Source organism: Paralichthys olivaceus, chromosome 12 (genome assembly GCF_024713975.1).
Source record: "Paralichthys olivaceus isolate ysfri-2021 chromosome 12, ASM2471397v2, whole genome shotgun sequence".
NCBI lineage: Eukaryota > Metazoa > Chordata > Actinopteri > Pleuronectiformes > Paralichthyidae > Paralichthys > Paralichthys olivaceus.
Genome location: NC_091104.1, coordinates 11,830,841 through 11,849,454, shown reverse-complemented (window position 1 = coordinate 11,849,454; position 18,614 = coordinate 11,830,841). Strand labels below are relative to the sequence as shown.

Sequence of the window (18,614 nt, the reverse complement as noted above, 5' to 3'; positions counted from 1 at the left end):
GTTAAAGTCATGTTTGGTTTAAATTTGGTTTCTCTGAGATGTGTGTTTATCATAATTATTTTAAATGAACTTGTGCTCAAAATATTGACATAAAAACAAAGTCAGTAGTCTATCAAATCAAAACACATCCTAATTATGTCAGAAACATTGACAAATTGGAGGCATTGCTTTACCTCCTCCTCTATTCTGGCTGAACCCCTGAGAATATGTATGCTAAAAACAGAATGTGTAGGTGTGGTGATGGCCAAGAACAGCAATCAGCAAAGCCATTAATCATAACCGATGACAAATGAAATGTTTTCTGGGGCTGTCACTGCGACTGCATGCAGGACGAGAAGAGGTGCCAAGCTGAATGTGGCTTTCTGTGGCTGCTGGCAGCGACAGTGATGGTGTGTTATAGGGACGTGTCATAGCCCGTTAGCTTGGTGATTAAACAAAGCAAACAGACAGAGTAGAAAAGAAGAGAGGGACCAAAGCAAAGAAAGAGGGAGAAATAGCAATAGAGTGGGACAAAAGGGAGCGGATACGTGAATACTGGGGAAGTGAAATGCATATTCAACAAAAATACCACATTAGCTAATATTGGGAATCACATTCTTATACTCAAAGAGATATATCTGCATTTGACTAGAGCGACCACTGTCAACGACTGCGGCACAAGCAGTGACATATGAGCAGGTGAATTGATTGTCCTGAAAAATGTGGCTCAGCGTCGGCAGAGTTAACTGAACCTTGAGGAGGAGTTATGATGCCAATTTTGAGCACATGATAAACAGTGAGGCGATCTCATCAAAGAACTGTCAAGTGGCCAAGAAATAGTGTTATAGAATACTGTAAGATGGCAAAAACACAAAGACGCTCTTTAAAGTGTTAAAGGCCTTGCTGTAGTCCCAGAACCGGCAGCCAAAAGAGTGTACGGGTGTGTGTGAAAAATAAGACGAGAAAATGGTAATTACAAGAGGGGTGGCAAAAACCAATCTAATAATTTGATAGGTCAATTTATTGATTTATTTTGCCATTTCTGTTTTCACAAGGGACTGCATTTTAAAGATGTTAAAACGTTCTCATAAGGCAGGATTCACTTTCCTGAGGAATAAAAGAAGACAAGAAAATTGTGTTGTAATTGTTCACACAAGGAAACTTACGCATTTGAATATTTCAAATTTAATGTTTGGTTCGTGAAATAACCCTATTAAAATTATTCAAAACAATAAAATGTGATGGGAAAATATCAAAAGTTTGGTATGAATAAATTGTATTGTATATTATGCTAAGTTGGTTTGAATTTTGCTCTATTACTTGGGTAGATAATTCACACGATCTCTAAAAGAGTTGTTGCAAAAACACATAATATCCTTCTCACTCTCATCACCATGCTATACCATCCCCAGCTTAACAGTGAAATTAGTGTTTCAGACAGTATCTGCAAAGCTATTAAGACCTCAGCCTAAAATTAGAACAAGGGATCATCACATTTGATGATGTGGAACTGCATTATGGGGGTGTGTGCTGCTGGGGGGCATGCTGGCAGCTCAATGAGCCATAGGAGTGCCAGTTTTGTGCACGCAGTAGTTTCTACCATAGAGTGAGGGTGAAACTGGCAGGGAGGGCTGGCTCTATACTGAACCATAATGGCTTACTCTTAATGGCTGCCGCAAGGGGCCAACGTTCATTACTCTCTGCGTGGGCTGACGCACGATAGGGTCCTGAGGTGAAACTTGTGAGTGCACATCCACACTCGCGCTTAAACCTTGAGGGGGGGGGGCACCCCAAAGTGAATGAGCATGGTGCGGAGCTACCAAAACTGTTTTACTTCCTTTACACACTCACACGGACGAAGTTGTTTTTCACTGGGGAGTGATTGTGTGGTGGTTAATGAATGGGATAAGCTCCTTCCCACAGTAGTTTCGCAATATTGCTAATTATCAACAAATGCAAAAAGTAAAATATCTAATCCAACACAGCAGAGGCTTTAGTTCTGTGCCAATACTTCGTCACTCCTCGGTTCACCTTTTCGAGCAGCCCAATACCCAAGCTCAGCTGAAACAGACAACCTAATGCACACAGATGCAGACTCAGGTTCCTACAGAAATAACAAGCAAAGATAGGCTATTTTACTGCTGCTCTCATCATCTAAAAGGGGGAGTGATATGTAGCGTTAAATTGGAACCCACAGCAATAGTCATTTAACAGGCTGACTTTAAAAGAAAAGTCTCATGAGCTGAAAATGGTTTCAAATATTTGAGACGGCGAACTGGGTCAAAAAAGGAAACATCCGGCCTCAGCTATGCTACAATACAAGGAGGAGGCACACCATCTACTTCCATGGATATATAGTCTGTGTAGTTCTATGCATACTAAAAAGGCTGCTTAGTTATGACAGGCGCAGTCAAAACTAGTTGATTAATTAGTATGAAAATAAACACACATTCAAAGCATGAACAAAGCATAACAGCCAAACAGCTTGTTGATTCTTCTGTATCTCATGGGAGCTCATTTCACAGACTTTACCTGCCAGTGAAATCAGGCAAACAAACAAGAACGAGACCGGAGCTGCGTACTGTGCGGCGCTGTTCAAGAATCATTCTCTCACTTTGCTTTAACGCATTTATCTCTACCTTCAGTGTTGCGGTTCACGCACTACATATGCTCCAGGAAACAAAGCCAATTCTCCCACTAAGGCCTCAGACATACTTACATACAGACAGACCCACATAAAAAACAGCACAACAATAAGGGGAGTGCTATGTCAAAGTGAAGCACAGGATACATGCTGTGAACTCAACTAGATGTGAGACAATGAGATAAGGAACGGGATGAATAACAGGATGAGGAGTCAGGATGCATGTTGCTAGGATGTGTATATATGAAGAGTCCCTGGCCCCATTTGGTTTTGACTGTTGCCCTGTGACCACACACTCTGGTTTGTGAAAAGGGGGCTATCCCTGTCCTTTAAAACACTACCTGGACGGCCTTAGTAAAATGGAAATTTCCCATCAGTACACACAAATTACTTTTCTTAATATATAAATAAACATTGCTCCTTTAAGTGCTTGCTATCCACTTTTCATCTGTTAAAACATTTGAACTATATCTATCCCTACTCACAGCTCCCTCTCCTCTGTTCCTCTGTCATGCAACAATGGCAGGAAAGGTCCAGCTGTCAGATGAGGAAACAAGAGAGGAAGGAAGGAAAGGCTCTGACCGTCAATGTGACTGGAGACGATAACATGTACTGTGCTTCCTGTCCCCACCCGTGTAACTAAAGAAACCACAGTTGTCCGAATCAATTGGGAAGATGTGAAGGAAGGAAAATTCTTTCTCATTCTCATGGTTCCCACCATCAGTTCAAAAAGGATTTTGCCTTTGTGTCTATGAGTGATATAATCTCCATTTATAACCTTTGATCCAAAGTAATATTCTACTTAAGCTTCAAAATGCTTCCAAAATAATCTGGACATGCAGGGCAGCAGGAATTGCAGTGGAACGGTGAAGCTAAGGCCCAGACATGCACTGGACATTTCCCTGAACTTTCCTGTAGGGGATGTATGTGAGAAGGCAAATGTCTGAGACAATTGCTCCTGCCACTTTCCTGCAACCTTTCTGTCAGCCCCCTAGTAAAAGATCAGGAAAATGTTTGCATGAGCCCATGTGTGACCACAGCAGAATAGTGTCTAGAAAATTCACAGCGAACAAGAGGTCACGAAACTGGAGGAATACAAATATCTCAGGATGAAACAGAGGTGCCATACACATAGAAGACACTGAGGAATAGGTCAACTTGGAGAGATAATGAGATTCTTTTTGGTGATAAACATCAATCCCTGTGTTTATGTGCTCAAAAAAACTTATTTCTGTGGTGGAATTTAGATGCATGTTCTGCCTCCTGCAGGCTTAATTGTCTATTTGGAGATTTTCTTGTAGTTGTGAACAGGTCCTTTCACATCTGAAAGGCACACTCTGGCAAATGTCTGAACCAGATTTTCCAGCAGACAGATTCAGCTGGTCATTTGTGAAATCACTCTCTTAAGTTAAACACTTCTAAAAAGGCAACATGCAGAGAGAGTAGTTAGGACAGGAACTGCGTTTTAACTGTGAATCTAAGGCAAATCCTTACATCAACTGTGACTCCAGTGATTTTTGGTGATGAACAGATGGAAGCAGCAGGAGTCTGCCTGAAGAGCAGTATTATGAATGTCAACAAACAGATTGAAAAACTAAAGAATCTCTTTATTTAATACGTTTGGAAGGTGGGGGGGTGGGATGATGACAGAATGAGGAATAACCACATTCTTTTCACTCTCTCGGTATCAGGGAATGAGGTCACTTGATAACAACAGGAAAGAATTGATGCAACAAAAGCAGAGACAGGGGCATACAGAGAGAACAATGCCTTCAAGTGTGTTTCATCAGCAATTTATCTTCAATCCAGTTTTCTGTGACAGATGAAAGTAAAGCTCAACAACAGGTTATGGAAAGAGACAGGTTTTCCCTGGATGGCAATGAGACAACGGTAGGACTTCCAACACCTCAGCACCTACTAAAACTTGATTAATTCAAAGCAACAGTAGATATCATCCAATAATCGGATGCAATCAAATCAACAGCAGTGCATTAAATGCTGCCTTAATGAAACTTCAAATTGATTCAAAGCCATGTTTGCTTTGCATGCCGCTGCTTGTGTTATTGGATTGAACTGCATTTTAATGAAGAGAAAAAATATTGATACGCTCAGTGTCATCTCTCTGTTTTCAATATACATAAACTTACATGTAAGACTAATGCAGTGTACTCACATTAATATAAATGAAGTGGACAACATCTTTAAACACCTCTCTAAACAATTAATGAGTACCACAGAAAAGCCTTCAAAATTACCACAAACATGAATCAAACCCTCTCAGGGTTGAGACTGTTTCAACAAACATCCACGCTACTTAATTTTAAAACTGCATCACAGTCTCCATGTTTACGTCTGGCGTCCAGACTACTAGTTTTCAAGCACCAAAAGCGGAGACTGTTGCTGACCTTGGTTTAGTTAGAAAACTGGGCGCTGTGTTTTATTATGGATGGAAATAAAGGACCTCGGAAAGTCACTCACATTCACTTCCTGATTGGGTCGCATCAGTCACAGGTCAATTAACACCAGTGAAGGCAAATGTAAACCCCAACTTCCAGTAACAGTTCCACCTCGAAAAGAAATCCCTGCTCTTACTTTTCAACACTGTTGTTTTAATTCGTTCTTCATATTTATTGTGACCAAGCAGCCAACTGCAGAGTAGTAAGCACGCGCACGCCCAGTCTACATTAATTGTTAAGTTTTATGCATTTTCAGGTGTGGACAGGGATGAGTACTAACAAAACGTAATTTAATAGTAATTTAGCTGTTGCAATAACAGGTGACTGTGATGCTGAGTTATGAACACAGGAAGACAAACAGGATACATCACAAATGTGTGTGATTGTGTGTCAGCTGTTTCATCCCCAGGGACAGGGCCTGCTGTGGCTTGTAGCAACCATCTCAAGTTCCAGTCCAACAGCCACTCAGTTGCTGTCCCTGGGTGTGACAACACACAGACTCACATCACAGCTGCTGTTGTGTCTTTGCTTCAGCTCCTCATTGTCTTCTTGCAGGATCAAAATCTTACGACTCCAAACGCCTTCTATCATATTAAAATTAAACATATAAGAACAGTGTTAAACAACTGGATGGATATGCTGAGTTCTGTACCACAACTTAGACTTGCTCTGGACTGAGTATTCACAGATGGATTGTGTAAGAGTGTTGGAAATCATAAGTCAAACTGGTATAGAATATTTATCAAGAACAAACAAGCCTAGCATTGTTAAAAAATGCTGAAAAACTAAAGGTGCCTGATGTGCTTCCAGATAGTAAGACTGCTTATCGTGACGGACAGACAATGAAAAGAAGGAGGAGGAAAAGGCTCCGTCTGAACTGCCCTCTTCTGTCTGCAGATCACAAGACTAGATGCTCTTTGGCTGAGCATTTGTTTGGTCTGGTTGTCTGGTCATGCATATCATGCGGTTGATCAGTAATGTTTTGTGTAGCCATTTTTCTGAATGTACCATTTAGAGCATTAAAAAAGATGTTGGAGTGGATGTAACAACTGGGTCATAATGTCAGAAAGGGAGGAGGGGGATAAGAGGAAAAGAGAGAGAAGCCTTCTCGCTGACTCATCTGTCATTAACCGAGCATCCACTATGCTTAAGCCGTTAAACATCGATCTGCCTTAAAGCTCTTGGATGTGAGGGCTTAACAAAGCTGATACATACATGCATACATGTGCACAATTACAGGCAGCGGGTGCAGTCATGTTGTTCTCTGCTGACTAACATTTCTGCCTGAAAGTGAATGAGCTGAGAGCCAAATGCGTACTGGGTTCCTGAGAGCAGACAGCAAGAGCTGGGCTGATGCAAACCGACAGACCACCTTGTGGGCCTTTAATGTCACCACTGGTCCTCACATGAAAGAGGCAATGTAGCCCCAAGGCTGGATTTTTGCCACACATATTCACTTTGGAGTAGAGCTGCAAAGGAGGAAACAAATGGAAAAAAAGAGACAGTGAAGAAATATCTGGACAAAAGTGACAGAGGAAACGAGAGAAGAGAAAAACAGAGGGGGGAAGAGGGAAGAACTCACTCTGCTAAAATAAATAGGTAAAAAGACAAAGCCAGGAAAAATGAGTCACTCCCTTGAGATAACAGACACCAATTTTTTTTTCTTGGGAGAATATGACACGGTGGAACAGTCGAGAACCACAATATCCATCTTTTTTTCCCCCCAACAAAAAAGGAGGCATCATAACATAAACAGATGCATGTATATTTTTAAGACAGAAAGAAAAATATAGCAGGGAGAGAGCAAGGCAAACATGTGCATGTGTGTGTCTGGTGTGGAAAGAAGGAGTGGGATTTTATACTGTACATGGAGATGAGGGAGGAAGAGCGGAGATAGAAACAGCCTCAACTTGTGTCAGATAAATAAAGATAAGGGTGGAGGAGAGGAAGGGAGAGAGGAAACAGAGGGGAAAGAGAGACAAGTCCATCTCCTGGCAGACTATTCCTCACCTCAAGGTGTCAACAACAGCTGGCACCTTGGCACCTTGCTCGTGCCCACACCTGTCCCACCTGCTGTGTCTACACAATGTCCATCCCCAGTTGCATTAAACCTACCCTCGAGGACAGATAGCCCTGGCAATAAATTATGTCATTTGCAAGTGATGACAAAAAATATCTAATCCAAACATTTGCTGCAATTTACGTCATCTCAAAACTGCCTGTGCCTCATGTCTGTAAGCGTGTGCAGGCACGTTCTGCCAGAGCATATACCCAGCAGACAGACAGGAGCAGCTGTAATCTCATCCAACACGACAATAAAGAAACAACTTGCAAGTCTTTTATGGGCAACATTCCTGCATAATGACAGAGGAGAGATGGCAGAAATTAGGGCCAAAGTGTAGTAGAGCACTATGTTGCAGGCTGGGAGAAAGAGATTGACTGTGCCAGCTGGTTCTGCATTTTCAAAATGTCAAACCAATCTATTAGAAACATTTTAAGCTCGATTAAGAGTTTATGGTAGTCTGTTTTCTCATTGTGGGTCATGTTACAAAGTGTAAGACAGTCTACATTATATCAGTCTTTGGACATAAGCATCCTCCTTGGGTCAGAGGTGCATCTGGAATTTAAGTTCTACTAATTAGGCTCATGGTTGGGGTTAGAGGAAATAATGAGTGGTCAGGGAGGTTCATGAAAGAAATGAGGCCAAATCCTGGCTCCTTTGTGTGACAAGCCCATGTTTATTATGCCAGTAATCAAAGCTCTAATAATTCATCTGTTCGCTGAAGAAAAGAAAAATCAATCAAGAAAAGATATGGATTTGTGTCTACAATTTATGTCAACTGTTCATTTTCTTAATTCAAGTTTTAAGTTAAATTGTATTTGCGTTGATGGTTAGACTGTAAAATTTCAAACCTAATTTACATTTCTTTGCCATACAGGATTGTTAACAGCGTCTTAGGAATCAGTGCCTTCCTCACATCTTTCACCAAGAAATCCATATTGGTTGATCTTTGCTGCCTATTTATGCTGTAATATGGCCTAATTGCCAGACTGCCTGTGCAAAAACAAAAAGGTAAAACAGGATATGCTGCATCCCATTCTATATGCCTTGAGTGACATGTTTTATAGGGTAGCCACACTAAATGTAACATAATAACTGATTGCAGCACCGCATCATGTGGAGGATATTAATAATATATCTGATATTTTTATTTTTTAATCACTAAACACAACAATTGCTAGAAACGGCTGCTTGGAATTAGCTTTCTGTCCTGGATCACACAATACAAAAGGATGTGGATACTCACAATAGATCCAAAACATTCACCTGTTACACTTACAAAACAATGATTGCAGCAAGAGGCCTCACTCTGTAAATTGCTTTTCTAGCCAACAAAAATATAAGAAAAAGATTATTTTCAACATGCTCCAACCATCACCCTGACTCTGAGAGTGATGGTGCAGATGAGAGGACACATGAAGCTAATAAACCAAGTGATAAATGCAATGCGTAAAAATGCATCGCAACGCAGAGGTCTTGTTGTCTGACAGACAGCACTTGTGAGCACACTTGTGTGAAATGTGGGAGGAATGACCCAATGTGTGTGTGTCTGGCCCATTACAGCACAAAAAAACCATTGTGGTTTCATTAGCTGAGGGAGGGAGAGAGGGGTGGTGTGCGGAGCTGAGGGAAGGGTTAGCGACCTTCCACATAACCAACCAGATGACCTCATTCACATCACATAGGAATCCTCTGTCTCCCCCCACTGTTCTTTATCACACTAACCATCCTCCCCTCGCTCTAGGCAGCCTTGCTCGCCCTTTTCCTTTCAGCGAACACAATCAATCTACTGAGCAGGGATGAGGCTCATGCTCACTAACCCTTTCATACAGACAGCACATTCTTTCCTGCCAGTTATCGCTGCGTTTTCATGCCAGTCTTTCCTATGTTACACACGGTGCTAAAGAGGCTCTTTGTTTCACCAATTAAAGCCTAATCATACAAAACCACCCATTGTTTCTGCTCTGTAATCTCCTCCCAACCACTGCACTGATGAGGACAGACAGACTTAAGCCTCACCACAAACAGACAAGCAATGACAAATGCTAAACAAACACAACAGACACAAAACTGTTTCCCCTCTCAGTTGTACAGCTCTTTATTCCTGTGTCGCTACCGTCACTTTTAGTTGGACATGGGCATAAATTATGGTAAGCAAATCGTGTTTAACATTACAGCACAAGACTGCAGGGCAGACAGCCACTGTAAAAAACAACTGTGCAACACATGTAACTCTAGTTCGTCTAGACAGCCACTATGTGTAACTGTGTCACAGACATTTTAAGCACAACAGTTCTGAATAGGTGAGGTATGTTGTTTAAGGTCCTTTTATTCAGGTGTGCTCCTGGTTGGATAGACAGTATAGGCAACACCAAACTCAGAACACAAAGGGGTTGTGCTTCGAGGTGTGGCAAACATAGCAATCAAGGGTAGGCTAAGCTGTACAAGGTGGCAGGCACACCACAAACTTGAAAAACCGCAGTGTGAAAAGCAGACGTACATGCTTTAACACAGAACATATCGTGCTTACAGAAAGCCCTGCAGCAGGGGCTACTCTCTTTCTACATCATCACACTGGGATGAGACTGACACCACGATCTTTAAAAGACAATCACTGCAGCTGCACGCACAGTGGTAATTCTCATAAATACACCACAAAAACTGCATTTGGTGGAGTCCAAAAGTCTCCGTCTACAATCCATAAGGTAAAAATACACATTGTGAATTGCAGCATTAGTGGGAGTGTATCACAAACAAATATCAATTAAAAATATGCCAATTATAAAATGTATGCAGTGATCATAAATCATTAAACAAAAAGAAGTTCCTTTCTTTATAAATGAAAATGTAGAATGTACAATGGACCCCATTGTATTCTGCACAATATCAACAAAGTGAAAAGAGCAACAAGGAGAACTGAGTTTATAACATGGACTGAAAAGTGTGGAAGCTGTAGAAAAATCAGGAAAGAAGCCGGTGCTTGTTATGGTAGGACTTTGCACCACTTGGTGTTTGATAGAAGAAAATGCGACACAGAAATCTCACTACCTTGCCACCTCACTTTCTGTGGCCCTTAGGGAAGGTTGTGGCAGCACCGCCTGCTCTTGCCAAGCCTCACAGAAGCAACACAAGCTGCTGAGGGACAGGTAAATTATTCCACTTTGATTTATCAGCCAACCTGCGACTACTGAGAAACCAAGACAAAGGCTGCAAACCACGAGCAGACAGATCTACAAGGGTGTTTTGAAGGAGGATGGGGCTTGGCCAATAAAAATAAATAATGTCAGTTGGCAATGGTGGGTTGCTAAAACAGGCAGACCTAAGTACAAACACCACACATACCAGTAAAGCTGATTGACTATGTTTCATAAAGTCTTTGGTTGACCCCTGTCATCCACCATCACTACAGCTTGAGAAATGTAATGTGCTGGTGTTATTTTTCACACAAGGGATAGTCTGTCAAGCCAAACCTATCAATACGTGCAAACGACTGAGATAAAGATGTTGTGTTGGATTCTGTTTCACACAATTATGCTTCCACTGAAAGTCAATGGTAGGGAAAGGTTGAGTTATGGTGAGAGGGAAACATCTCCACGTGAAAACAGACTTTGATACAACACCTGTATCTTCTCAGTGTTTCCTCTCGTAACAGTTCCCTGAGGTGGATCGCCACAACAACAACAAAATCAATCAAATCAATCAAACCAATCAATCATCTAATCCAGGGTTTTGGTGACTCACCTTAGCAGGGCCCCTCTCCCGTTTCAGTTCCAAAAAAGTCTGTGTGGGATCCCTGTTGGCCTAAGAGTCCAAGACTCAAGCCTCTGTTGTAACATACTTTAACACCAAATGACTATGTAAAATAAATCAATCACAATATACAAACTTTATAAAACTATTCTATATTAAGAGATCTTCTCAGCGCCTCTACTTCTCTGATCTATTGGAAACACTGACTTGTGCTGTTCTGTGGCCAATAGAAAGATATTTTGGCCGATATATTTTTTTTCCTTTTACCAGCCGTTGGCAGATAGACCAAAATAAAAATGTTTGGGCCGATGGGGCAAAGACAAAATCAGTGAAATTAGGAGTGAGTGCATCACAAAATTCGACAGTTTAGAAATCCATACGTGTGACATGGAGCTCGTATTTGTCAGCCATGATGCACAAACGTATAACGCATTTAACATTTCTAGATATTTAAAGCAAAGCGGACATTCTTATGCCGCCCTGTGGACGGCATTCACATTAATCTGTGTTAAAAAGCGGTATGAGAGTGTGTGGGGAAAACAAACACCAGGCTGGAGGTTAAGTGCTCTGACTGTGCTCCCGGTAAAATTCCTGAGCTGGCTGCCAACGCTCACTTGCCATTCCTGCTCTGAAAGGAGAGAAAATGAATGCAGAGGGGTGGGCGAGTGAGAGGAACAAAGTGAGCATTCAGCTCATATTTTCACCTCCTTTCTAAGACAAAACTGGTGAAAGAAACAGGAAACTGTGAAAAATGTTACTGGTATGCTTCCTGTGAAACCTAATTGAGATTTTTAAAAGGACAACAGATGGAGAAAGAGGGGGGACTTCCTTTGAGCAACGGGGTGAGAAAGCTATTTGAAGAACTCAAAGAATGTAACAGGGTGGGGTCCATACTTCCAAGTGTGTTGCATATCCACACAAATATGTGGAGGGGAGAAGGAGCAAGAGATGAATCATGATGTAATCTAAATTAGTCCAAAAAAAGCTGGGAGACAGACCCACCTCTGTGAGAGAGGGCAAAAGAGGAGCAGGCTTCTCTTGTCACCACAGCAAGAAAACACCTCCCCCTCCTTCTCCCCGTCCGCCTGAATGGAAAAACAAACCACAGCCTTCTCCATAGTCCCTTCCTGTCTGCAACAGGCGTTACTTCCCGTAGCTGCTTTTACATGTGACACATATTCAAAAAATAGAAATGGTCAATGTAGATTTAACTTGGTTCAAAGGGGGATGGGAGGGTTCATGGTTTCAGAAAAGGAATAAGTGAGAAACAGGTCCGTGTCGGGGAAGCTGTTATGTAGTAAAATACATCTTCCTCAATACTACTTGCACAAACACACAGAGCCATGATTCTTGCTTTGACAGAAACTGCAAATTAAAACTCTTTCAGGGGAAATTCACTGTGCATCTGGTTATTCATTGTTAATTTTAACAGGACTGCTCTGCTTTAAAGCTTGAGGAATAATAAAAAACAGAGAGAGAGATAAACTGCCTCTGGCAATGTGTTGTCTAACAGCTTGCAGTAAAAGAAGGAAAGACACTTCGTTTTGGCGACAGTGAGCCAGATAGCCAGCCAGGCGGCTGGGGTAGGGCACAGAGACAAGAGGCCAGGCAGAGTCAGGGGCGATAAGGAGGCTCCAGCACTCACGGGATTGAGGCCTAAGATAAGAGCCCGAGCTGTCGTTGAATGACTTTATCATAAAACACCCGCTGTGGGGAGTCGGGGGTGTTGCTGGAGGAGCAAGGGGAGCTGGTTGAGTTAAAACAGGGACTGAAGCTCACACAGGTTGAGGCGGATATACTGAGGTGGGGCTGCTGGATAAGGCAGGGGCACGCAAGAAGGGAAAGCAGGCTAGTCTGTGCTGGGTCCTGCCACAACCCCTACGTCTCACCCTGTCAGGTTAATGTCACATCCTAATTTATTACCAGAGAAAGAGAAAAGGAAGGCAGACTGAGAAAGACAGCGCAAAGCCTCCAGTTCTGCTTTCTCACTGGTGGCGACAGCTCAGTTAACCAGCTCACAGAATGGCTACTCTGGGTTAATTAAATTCCAGCTTATAAGTGGTGCTGTGGGATAGAATGTAGGGAGAAGAGAAAGGGGATGGGTGAAGTGAAGTGGTGATGGGGGTATCACAGGTTCCTGCCTGCAAAAACTGTCCCGTCCTAACAGCCCTAATTCTCTCTTCCTGTTGCTCTCTACCTGAGCTCCCCCACAGTTCTGAGCTGCATCTTACTCTTGGAGCAGTGCTCAGTCTTGTTAGCTGTTACATTGACTGCGTGTCAGGGGTGAGTTAAGGTCGAGCCCTGCGCCGAGGAGCACCAAGGGGTCGAGCGACAGCGTGATAATACAGGCTGTAACACGAACCGAGAAAGAAACGGGTGCTAAAACCATACAGACAGATAGACAGAAATATGAGACATCAGGTAAAAAACCCAACGCAGACTTCTAGCACTCCCCATTTATCAAAATCGGTTCTCTAAACAGCCGTTCCCAGGGGACCAGTTCCCCACAAAGGCACCACAGTGGACAGCAGACAGTTTGTCCTCCGAATGCTGACAGCTCTCCCGGGAACGTCCTGTTAAATCACGGCACACAGAGACTAACAAGCACACAAAACTGTGTTTGCAAGGGGGTTGCTGTAAGCACATAAGAGTATAGTACACCGTATGGCTCCACAAAACAGTGAGCAATGGAACAATAGTCAATTTAATACATTGTACAAACAAAGTTCAAAACAACAGAGTAAGGTTGGAATATTCTTTTCCAGTCAATCTGACTATTCTGCTCCCCATGGAAACTCTTGCCACACTTCATGACAACAAAAATAAATAAAACTCTTGCTCTCTCCTATGCACCGCTGCCTTACGACGACGCCTGAACCTCACTACTAGGCTACATCTCTAGATGTTATATGGGCTGTCTCCTCCTGCCAAGAGAAAATATAGCAATTTGAAAGCAGCGTGTTGGCTGGCAGATCGTAAAGAGAAGTAAAAAAAAAACTCCAGAGCAGGTGTCACCTCAGAGATGAACAACTGCAACGCAAGAGGATTTCAAGAGGGGGGCCTGTCTATTGGCCTGAGTGACCTTGAGGGATGACGCACAAAGTAGCATCGTAACATGGACGTCCACACACAGATGCCACTAAAGCAAAATGGGAGCGAGTTGACGCACAGACGCACAAGGGTGGTGTCAGCTTTCTTACGCCATGATAACAGCTGTGTAGACATGCACAAAATGTTGAGCGTGTGAGGGAGGACGTGCAGCTGTTGTTGGGCTATACATGGAGTTATACGCCTTCAGCTGCAACTGGTTAGAATTTAGCTCTTATTAAGAGAATTTAAGTGTGACAGAGGACAGCATTTAACACTTTCAGTCACATTTAAGCCTACAAGAGTGTCATCTCAGAGAAGTGGTTATTTTATTGATAACACAAAAAATTTCTCCCACAAGATACAACACAGCTGATGGCTCCTCAACATATGGTTCTGTATCAACTTCTGCTCGAGTATCAATAGCTCTTTTAAGTAGCATCTGCTTTCTCCTTGTCACCTTGAAAAGCCACCCCCTTTCAACGAGACCAAGACGCAACTCGCTCTGAGAAGAAAACGGCACACACCAAACAAAATAAATCACCGCATCAAATGTAATTAACACCACAATACCACAAGTGAAAGACTTCCCTCTGGAGTCTTTCCTGTCTGTAGCTGCAATGGTGTTTGGCCCAAAAAAAAACACAACCTAAAATTAAAAGCGACAATTTAGCAACTGAAATTGCAGCAATTTGACAGCACAGACACCACGATAATACTTGACAATTCCTTCGAGGACTAGAGCAAAGAGGAGAGTCATTTTATACACTATTTGTCTGTTTTTAATTTTGATCACATTGGATTGTGCATTTTATTTCAACTTGGGTGGGGTCACAAACAGGGATTGTGGGATGAGGTAAACCCAAAATATCAGCTTCAGTCTACAGGGAAGGAGCATAACAAATGGCCCCTAACAGAAACCAGACGGGCCTCCTCTCAACTGGGTTGGCTTTCATCACACACAAACGCAATTTTGGCGGCAGAGTAAAGTTTGGACCGGTGCTGTGGAAACCCTTGTAAACCTTAAGACTTTAGAAGAGCAGACGGGGGCTGGGGAGCCACAAATGTCTCAGCCATGATTTCTTTAACACCAGACGAGGGAAGGTTTTATGCTGCTTCTCTCCGTCAGGAACTGTGTGCAGGCAGCAGAGCAATCCAGTATAACAGGACCAATTTGTGAAGTTCTTACAACCCGCTTTACTTAAAAGCTACAAAACCATATGGGCGAAATACATGTTGGAAAAACATTTAATCATTTAATATCTGACAGACTTTTAATTTAGTCTCACAATAAGCAAAGAACACATTTGTGGGTCAAAATTAAATATAAAATTGGAGCTTTCGCTATCCAGAGACAGTGTTTTAAAGTACAGGGGAAGGTCTGCAGGCTTCAGATATGTTGAGTTTTTATTTATAAGCACTTCCAGCTTATACATCTCTGCTGAGTGCAGAGTGTTTACTCCCCTACTTTAGTCCGACAGTTTGAGCACAGCTTTAATGCTGCAAAATACCAAAAAATCTGTCCGTATATACAAAATGTGAGTAGAAATAAAACTGTGAGAAAAAAATACCAAAACAAAGGATTTACTTTTTCAACATTAACTTAAAATTCTACTTAATTTCCTGGGTTGACAGCCAAGTTACTGGGCTTGGTTTCTTTTGTTCAAAACCAGATTTTCATAGTTACACAAAGCGAACATCAGTAAAAATGTACCGTTGATCTCCGACTACACCGAACCTAAAGAAAGTTTGGTGACAGCAGCACAACTGAGGTGTAATGGAGCAAATGAGACTTTCACAGACTGTGATGGTACTTTTCTTTACCCTCTACCACTGTGGGGGCTGGGAGACGGCAAAGAGGGGGAGCGGGATGAAAAAGAAAACAAGCCTCCTTCCTGACTCTCCCTAATATTAAAATACCAACACACCCACCACTCCCAACTGAGTAAAAGAAAGAAAGTCTACTTTTACAAAAATAATAAAAACTATTCTTGTTTTTATGGGATAAATGTGTTGTGGGGAGTTAATTTAACTTAAATATAGCACCAACATGAAACTGAAAATTCTGCAGAAACACTACGATATTACTACAGACAATAATATTGAGTCATTATTAGGCAAAAAAATAAGGACTCGTTACGAGTTTTAATTTGAGAACAAGTGTTACAAACAGGCACGTAGTTATCTGCGGGGGGTTAGGGAGGACACCCTTCGCTCCACGGCTCAGTTGTTTTAGTTTATCACCAATCAAGGAAGCGGAACATCTTTGCAGACCGGTTTAACAACTGCATAGCGGAGAAGCTGCTCACCCAGACACGCAACTCTCAAGTCTGCCCCGACTCTTGAATGAGGAAATCAGCCCTTTATTCATACAGCCAGACACAATGCACCTTTCTCATCTCTGTCCCCCATCAAGCGTCACCGTGTCCAACCCGACACAACACGCGGCGCGGGGACAGTGAGCTCAGGGGGCTGTGGCGCTCTCTAGTGTCCCCAGATCAGTTACGTAAACCGTGGGTCCAACCTTCCGCTTAGACCAGATTATGTTATCGATCCTATCAACAACATAAACGGCGAGATCCGCTGCGGTTTGTTCATCTGATTAAGAAATCAACGATAAAGAGGTGGAGAATAAAGCGAAGGCAGAGAGATCCCGTTCGGACGTCGCCGCTGACAAAAGCCGACGCAGGAGCAAAACCAAAAAAACACACACCACGACGCTGCTGCAGCAAAGGAAGAAAACAAGAGACAGAAACACACCAAGTCGTGTTTATACGCGTCTTATAATAAAGAACAGGCGATTATAATTGTGCCCGTTTTAATGAAAAAGTTACACGGTCGAAATAACCTCCGTTGTACCCCTCCGTCCTTCCTCCTCCCTCCCGCAGCAACTCCATTGTTTGGGCAACAAGCAGCACATTCCTTCGTGCTTCTAAGCTCGGCCGCTGGGCAACAACTCGCACAAGCCTCCGGAGCAAAGAAAAACAAGAGGAAGCGAAAGTCGAGCATTTGTTTCACTTCCCCCCAAAAAACATGTCGGAGACACCACACTGCTCGGTCAAGTCTTTATTCAGAGAGTTCACGCCATCGTCTCTTCTCTTTTTCTCGCTCTTTCCTCAAGAGTTTATCGGATCGCAGCTAGCTTGAAATGTGGCTAACAGGAGCTAAATCGCTGTGGAACATGTGGAACCCCCCCCCCGGCCCCCGTCTGGGTTAAATGTTGACTGAAGTTTTTTGACGTTAAGCGTGATTTAAAACTTTTTCTCTTTTATGTTTAAAGTTAAAGTTTCTTCTCTACGCGAGTGAGAGAAAGTTTTCGTAGCCCCCGAAGTCAGGAGTGCGGGGTGGTTAACTCCGGAGAAGCCCGACGCTAGCAGCCCTACTCCCGGACCCTCGTCTCACTGGGCTCCGGAGAGAAATAAACTCACACCGCTGGAAGTCTTGGGGTTTATTGTCTGTAACGTGAAGCTCAGGGGAAGTTGTGAGCGCTGCCATGCCTGCCACGGTCAGCGATATCTGGGGGACCATGCTGTAGTGTGGGTCCGGGTCTCGCTCCTGTAATGCGGCGAGGCAGCCCCGTGGTCACCCTTCCCTCCCCCCTCCCCTCAGGGGGCTCCGCTCCAGCCCCGGCCCGCTTACCTTCGTCGAGGAGCCGCTCCAGGTGCGTGAAGATGCCGCAGAGATTTGGCAAACTGGTCATGAGCTTCTTCTCGTTCAGCAACTGCATCAAATAGTCGGGACTCGGCCTCGGTCGCTCCTTCACTTCGACCTCTCCGACCATCATCTTTGCGGCGAGAGCGAGAAACAAACCACCGCGGAAAAGACGGAATCCTCGTTCAGGGGGGAAAGGGGGAAAAAAACGACAGGGGGGGGGGGAGAAAAGAAAAAAAAAACCTGCGGCTCCAAAATCCCTCGCTTCCCTCCTCCTTGTGAGCAGAAGACTGTGCGGACCCCCCTAAATCAGCCGGGTTTGGTTTGCTCTTGCTGGAGTGAGAGGGGGCAACAACTCGCCGTTATCTCGCTGCCTCACTCTCGCGCCGCACTCTCTCCGCTGTGTGCGCTTCAGGGACGTTCGATTCCTCCACTGTGGCGCGCGACGCTGCTCCACCGGAAAGCGTCCGTCCTCCTGCGCTCCCATTGGCCCGCGCGGCATCGGCTCGCAGTTGCCGCGCTCCGCCAATGAGCGCCCGGATCTCCGCGACGGGGGCGGGGCGCGGAGCTGGACGGTGGGTGGATGGACGGGAGTTTGAGCCAATGACGTGCGGAGCGCAGGAATGCACAATCTGAAGTGTTGTGAACTGCGAGCAGCGCGTTTCACTGAGTTTCCCTCCGAACATGATCCAGTGACTTTGTTCTGTAAGAGTTCCCCCACTGTCAGTGCGTCCACCTTAAAGGGATGGTTCACCCAAAAAATAACATTATCACACATTATCTACTCACCACTATGCTGATTTTCAAACGAAAAAAAAAACACAGACAAAAATAAATAATTTTCATTCAAATTCGACTGGAAACAGCGTAATTTAGGCTAAAACATGGTTTAAATGAGGCCGTTTTGAGTCTAATTTTAAGGTTGGGGCTCCATCGCCTTAGTGGTCAGTAGATAATGTATGAATTTTCATTTTTCAGTGAACTA

The 18,614-nt window shown here is 43.5% G+C and overlaps 1 protein-coding gene across 7 annotated transcripts in view; it reads right to left on the bottom strand.

Annotated features, from left to right (window-relative positions):
- Window positions 1-18,069, bottom strand: part of qkia (QKI, KH domain containing, RNA binding a) — a 75,141-nt gene extending 57,072 nt beyond the window's left edge. For 6 of the 7 annotated variants that reach the window (XM_020098023.2, XM_069536529.1, XM_069536528.1 and 3 more), the window contains exon 1: window positions 17,618-18,066. In XM_020098023.2, coding sequence (XP_019953582.1) covers window positions 17,618-17,762 — 145 coding nt within the window. In that variant the 5' untranslated portion in view covers window positions 17,763-18,066. Of the gene's footprint in view, window positions 1-17,617 lie in introns of all 7 variants that reach the window. The other variant, XM_020098027.2, reaches the window with a different exon arrangement.
- Window positions 18,070-18,614: the final 545 nt, after the last annotated feature.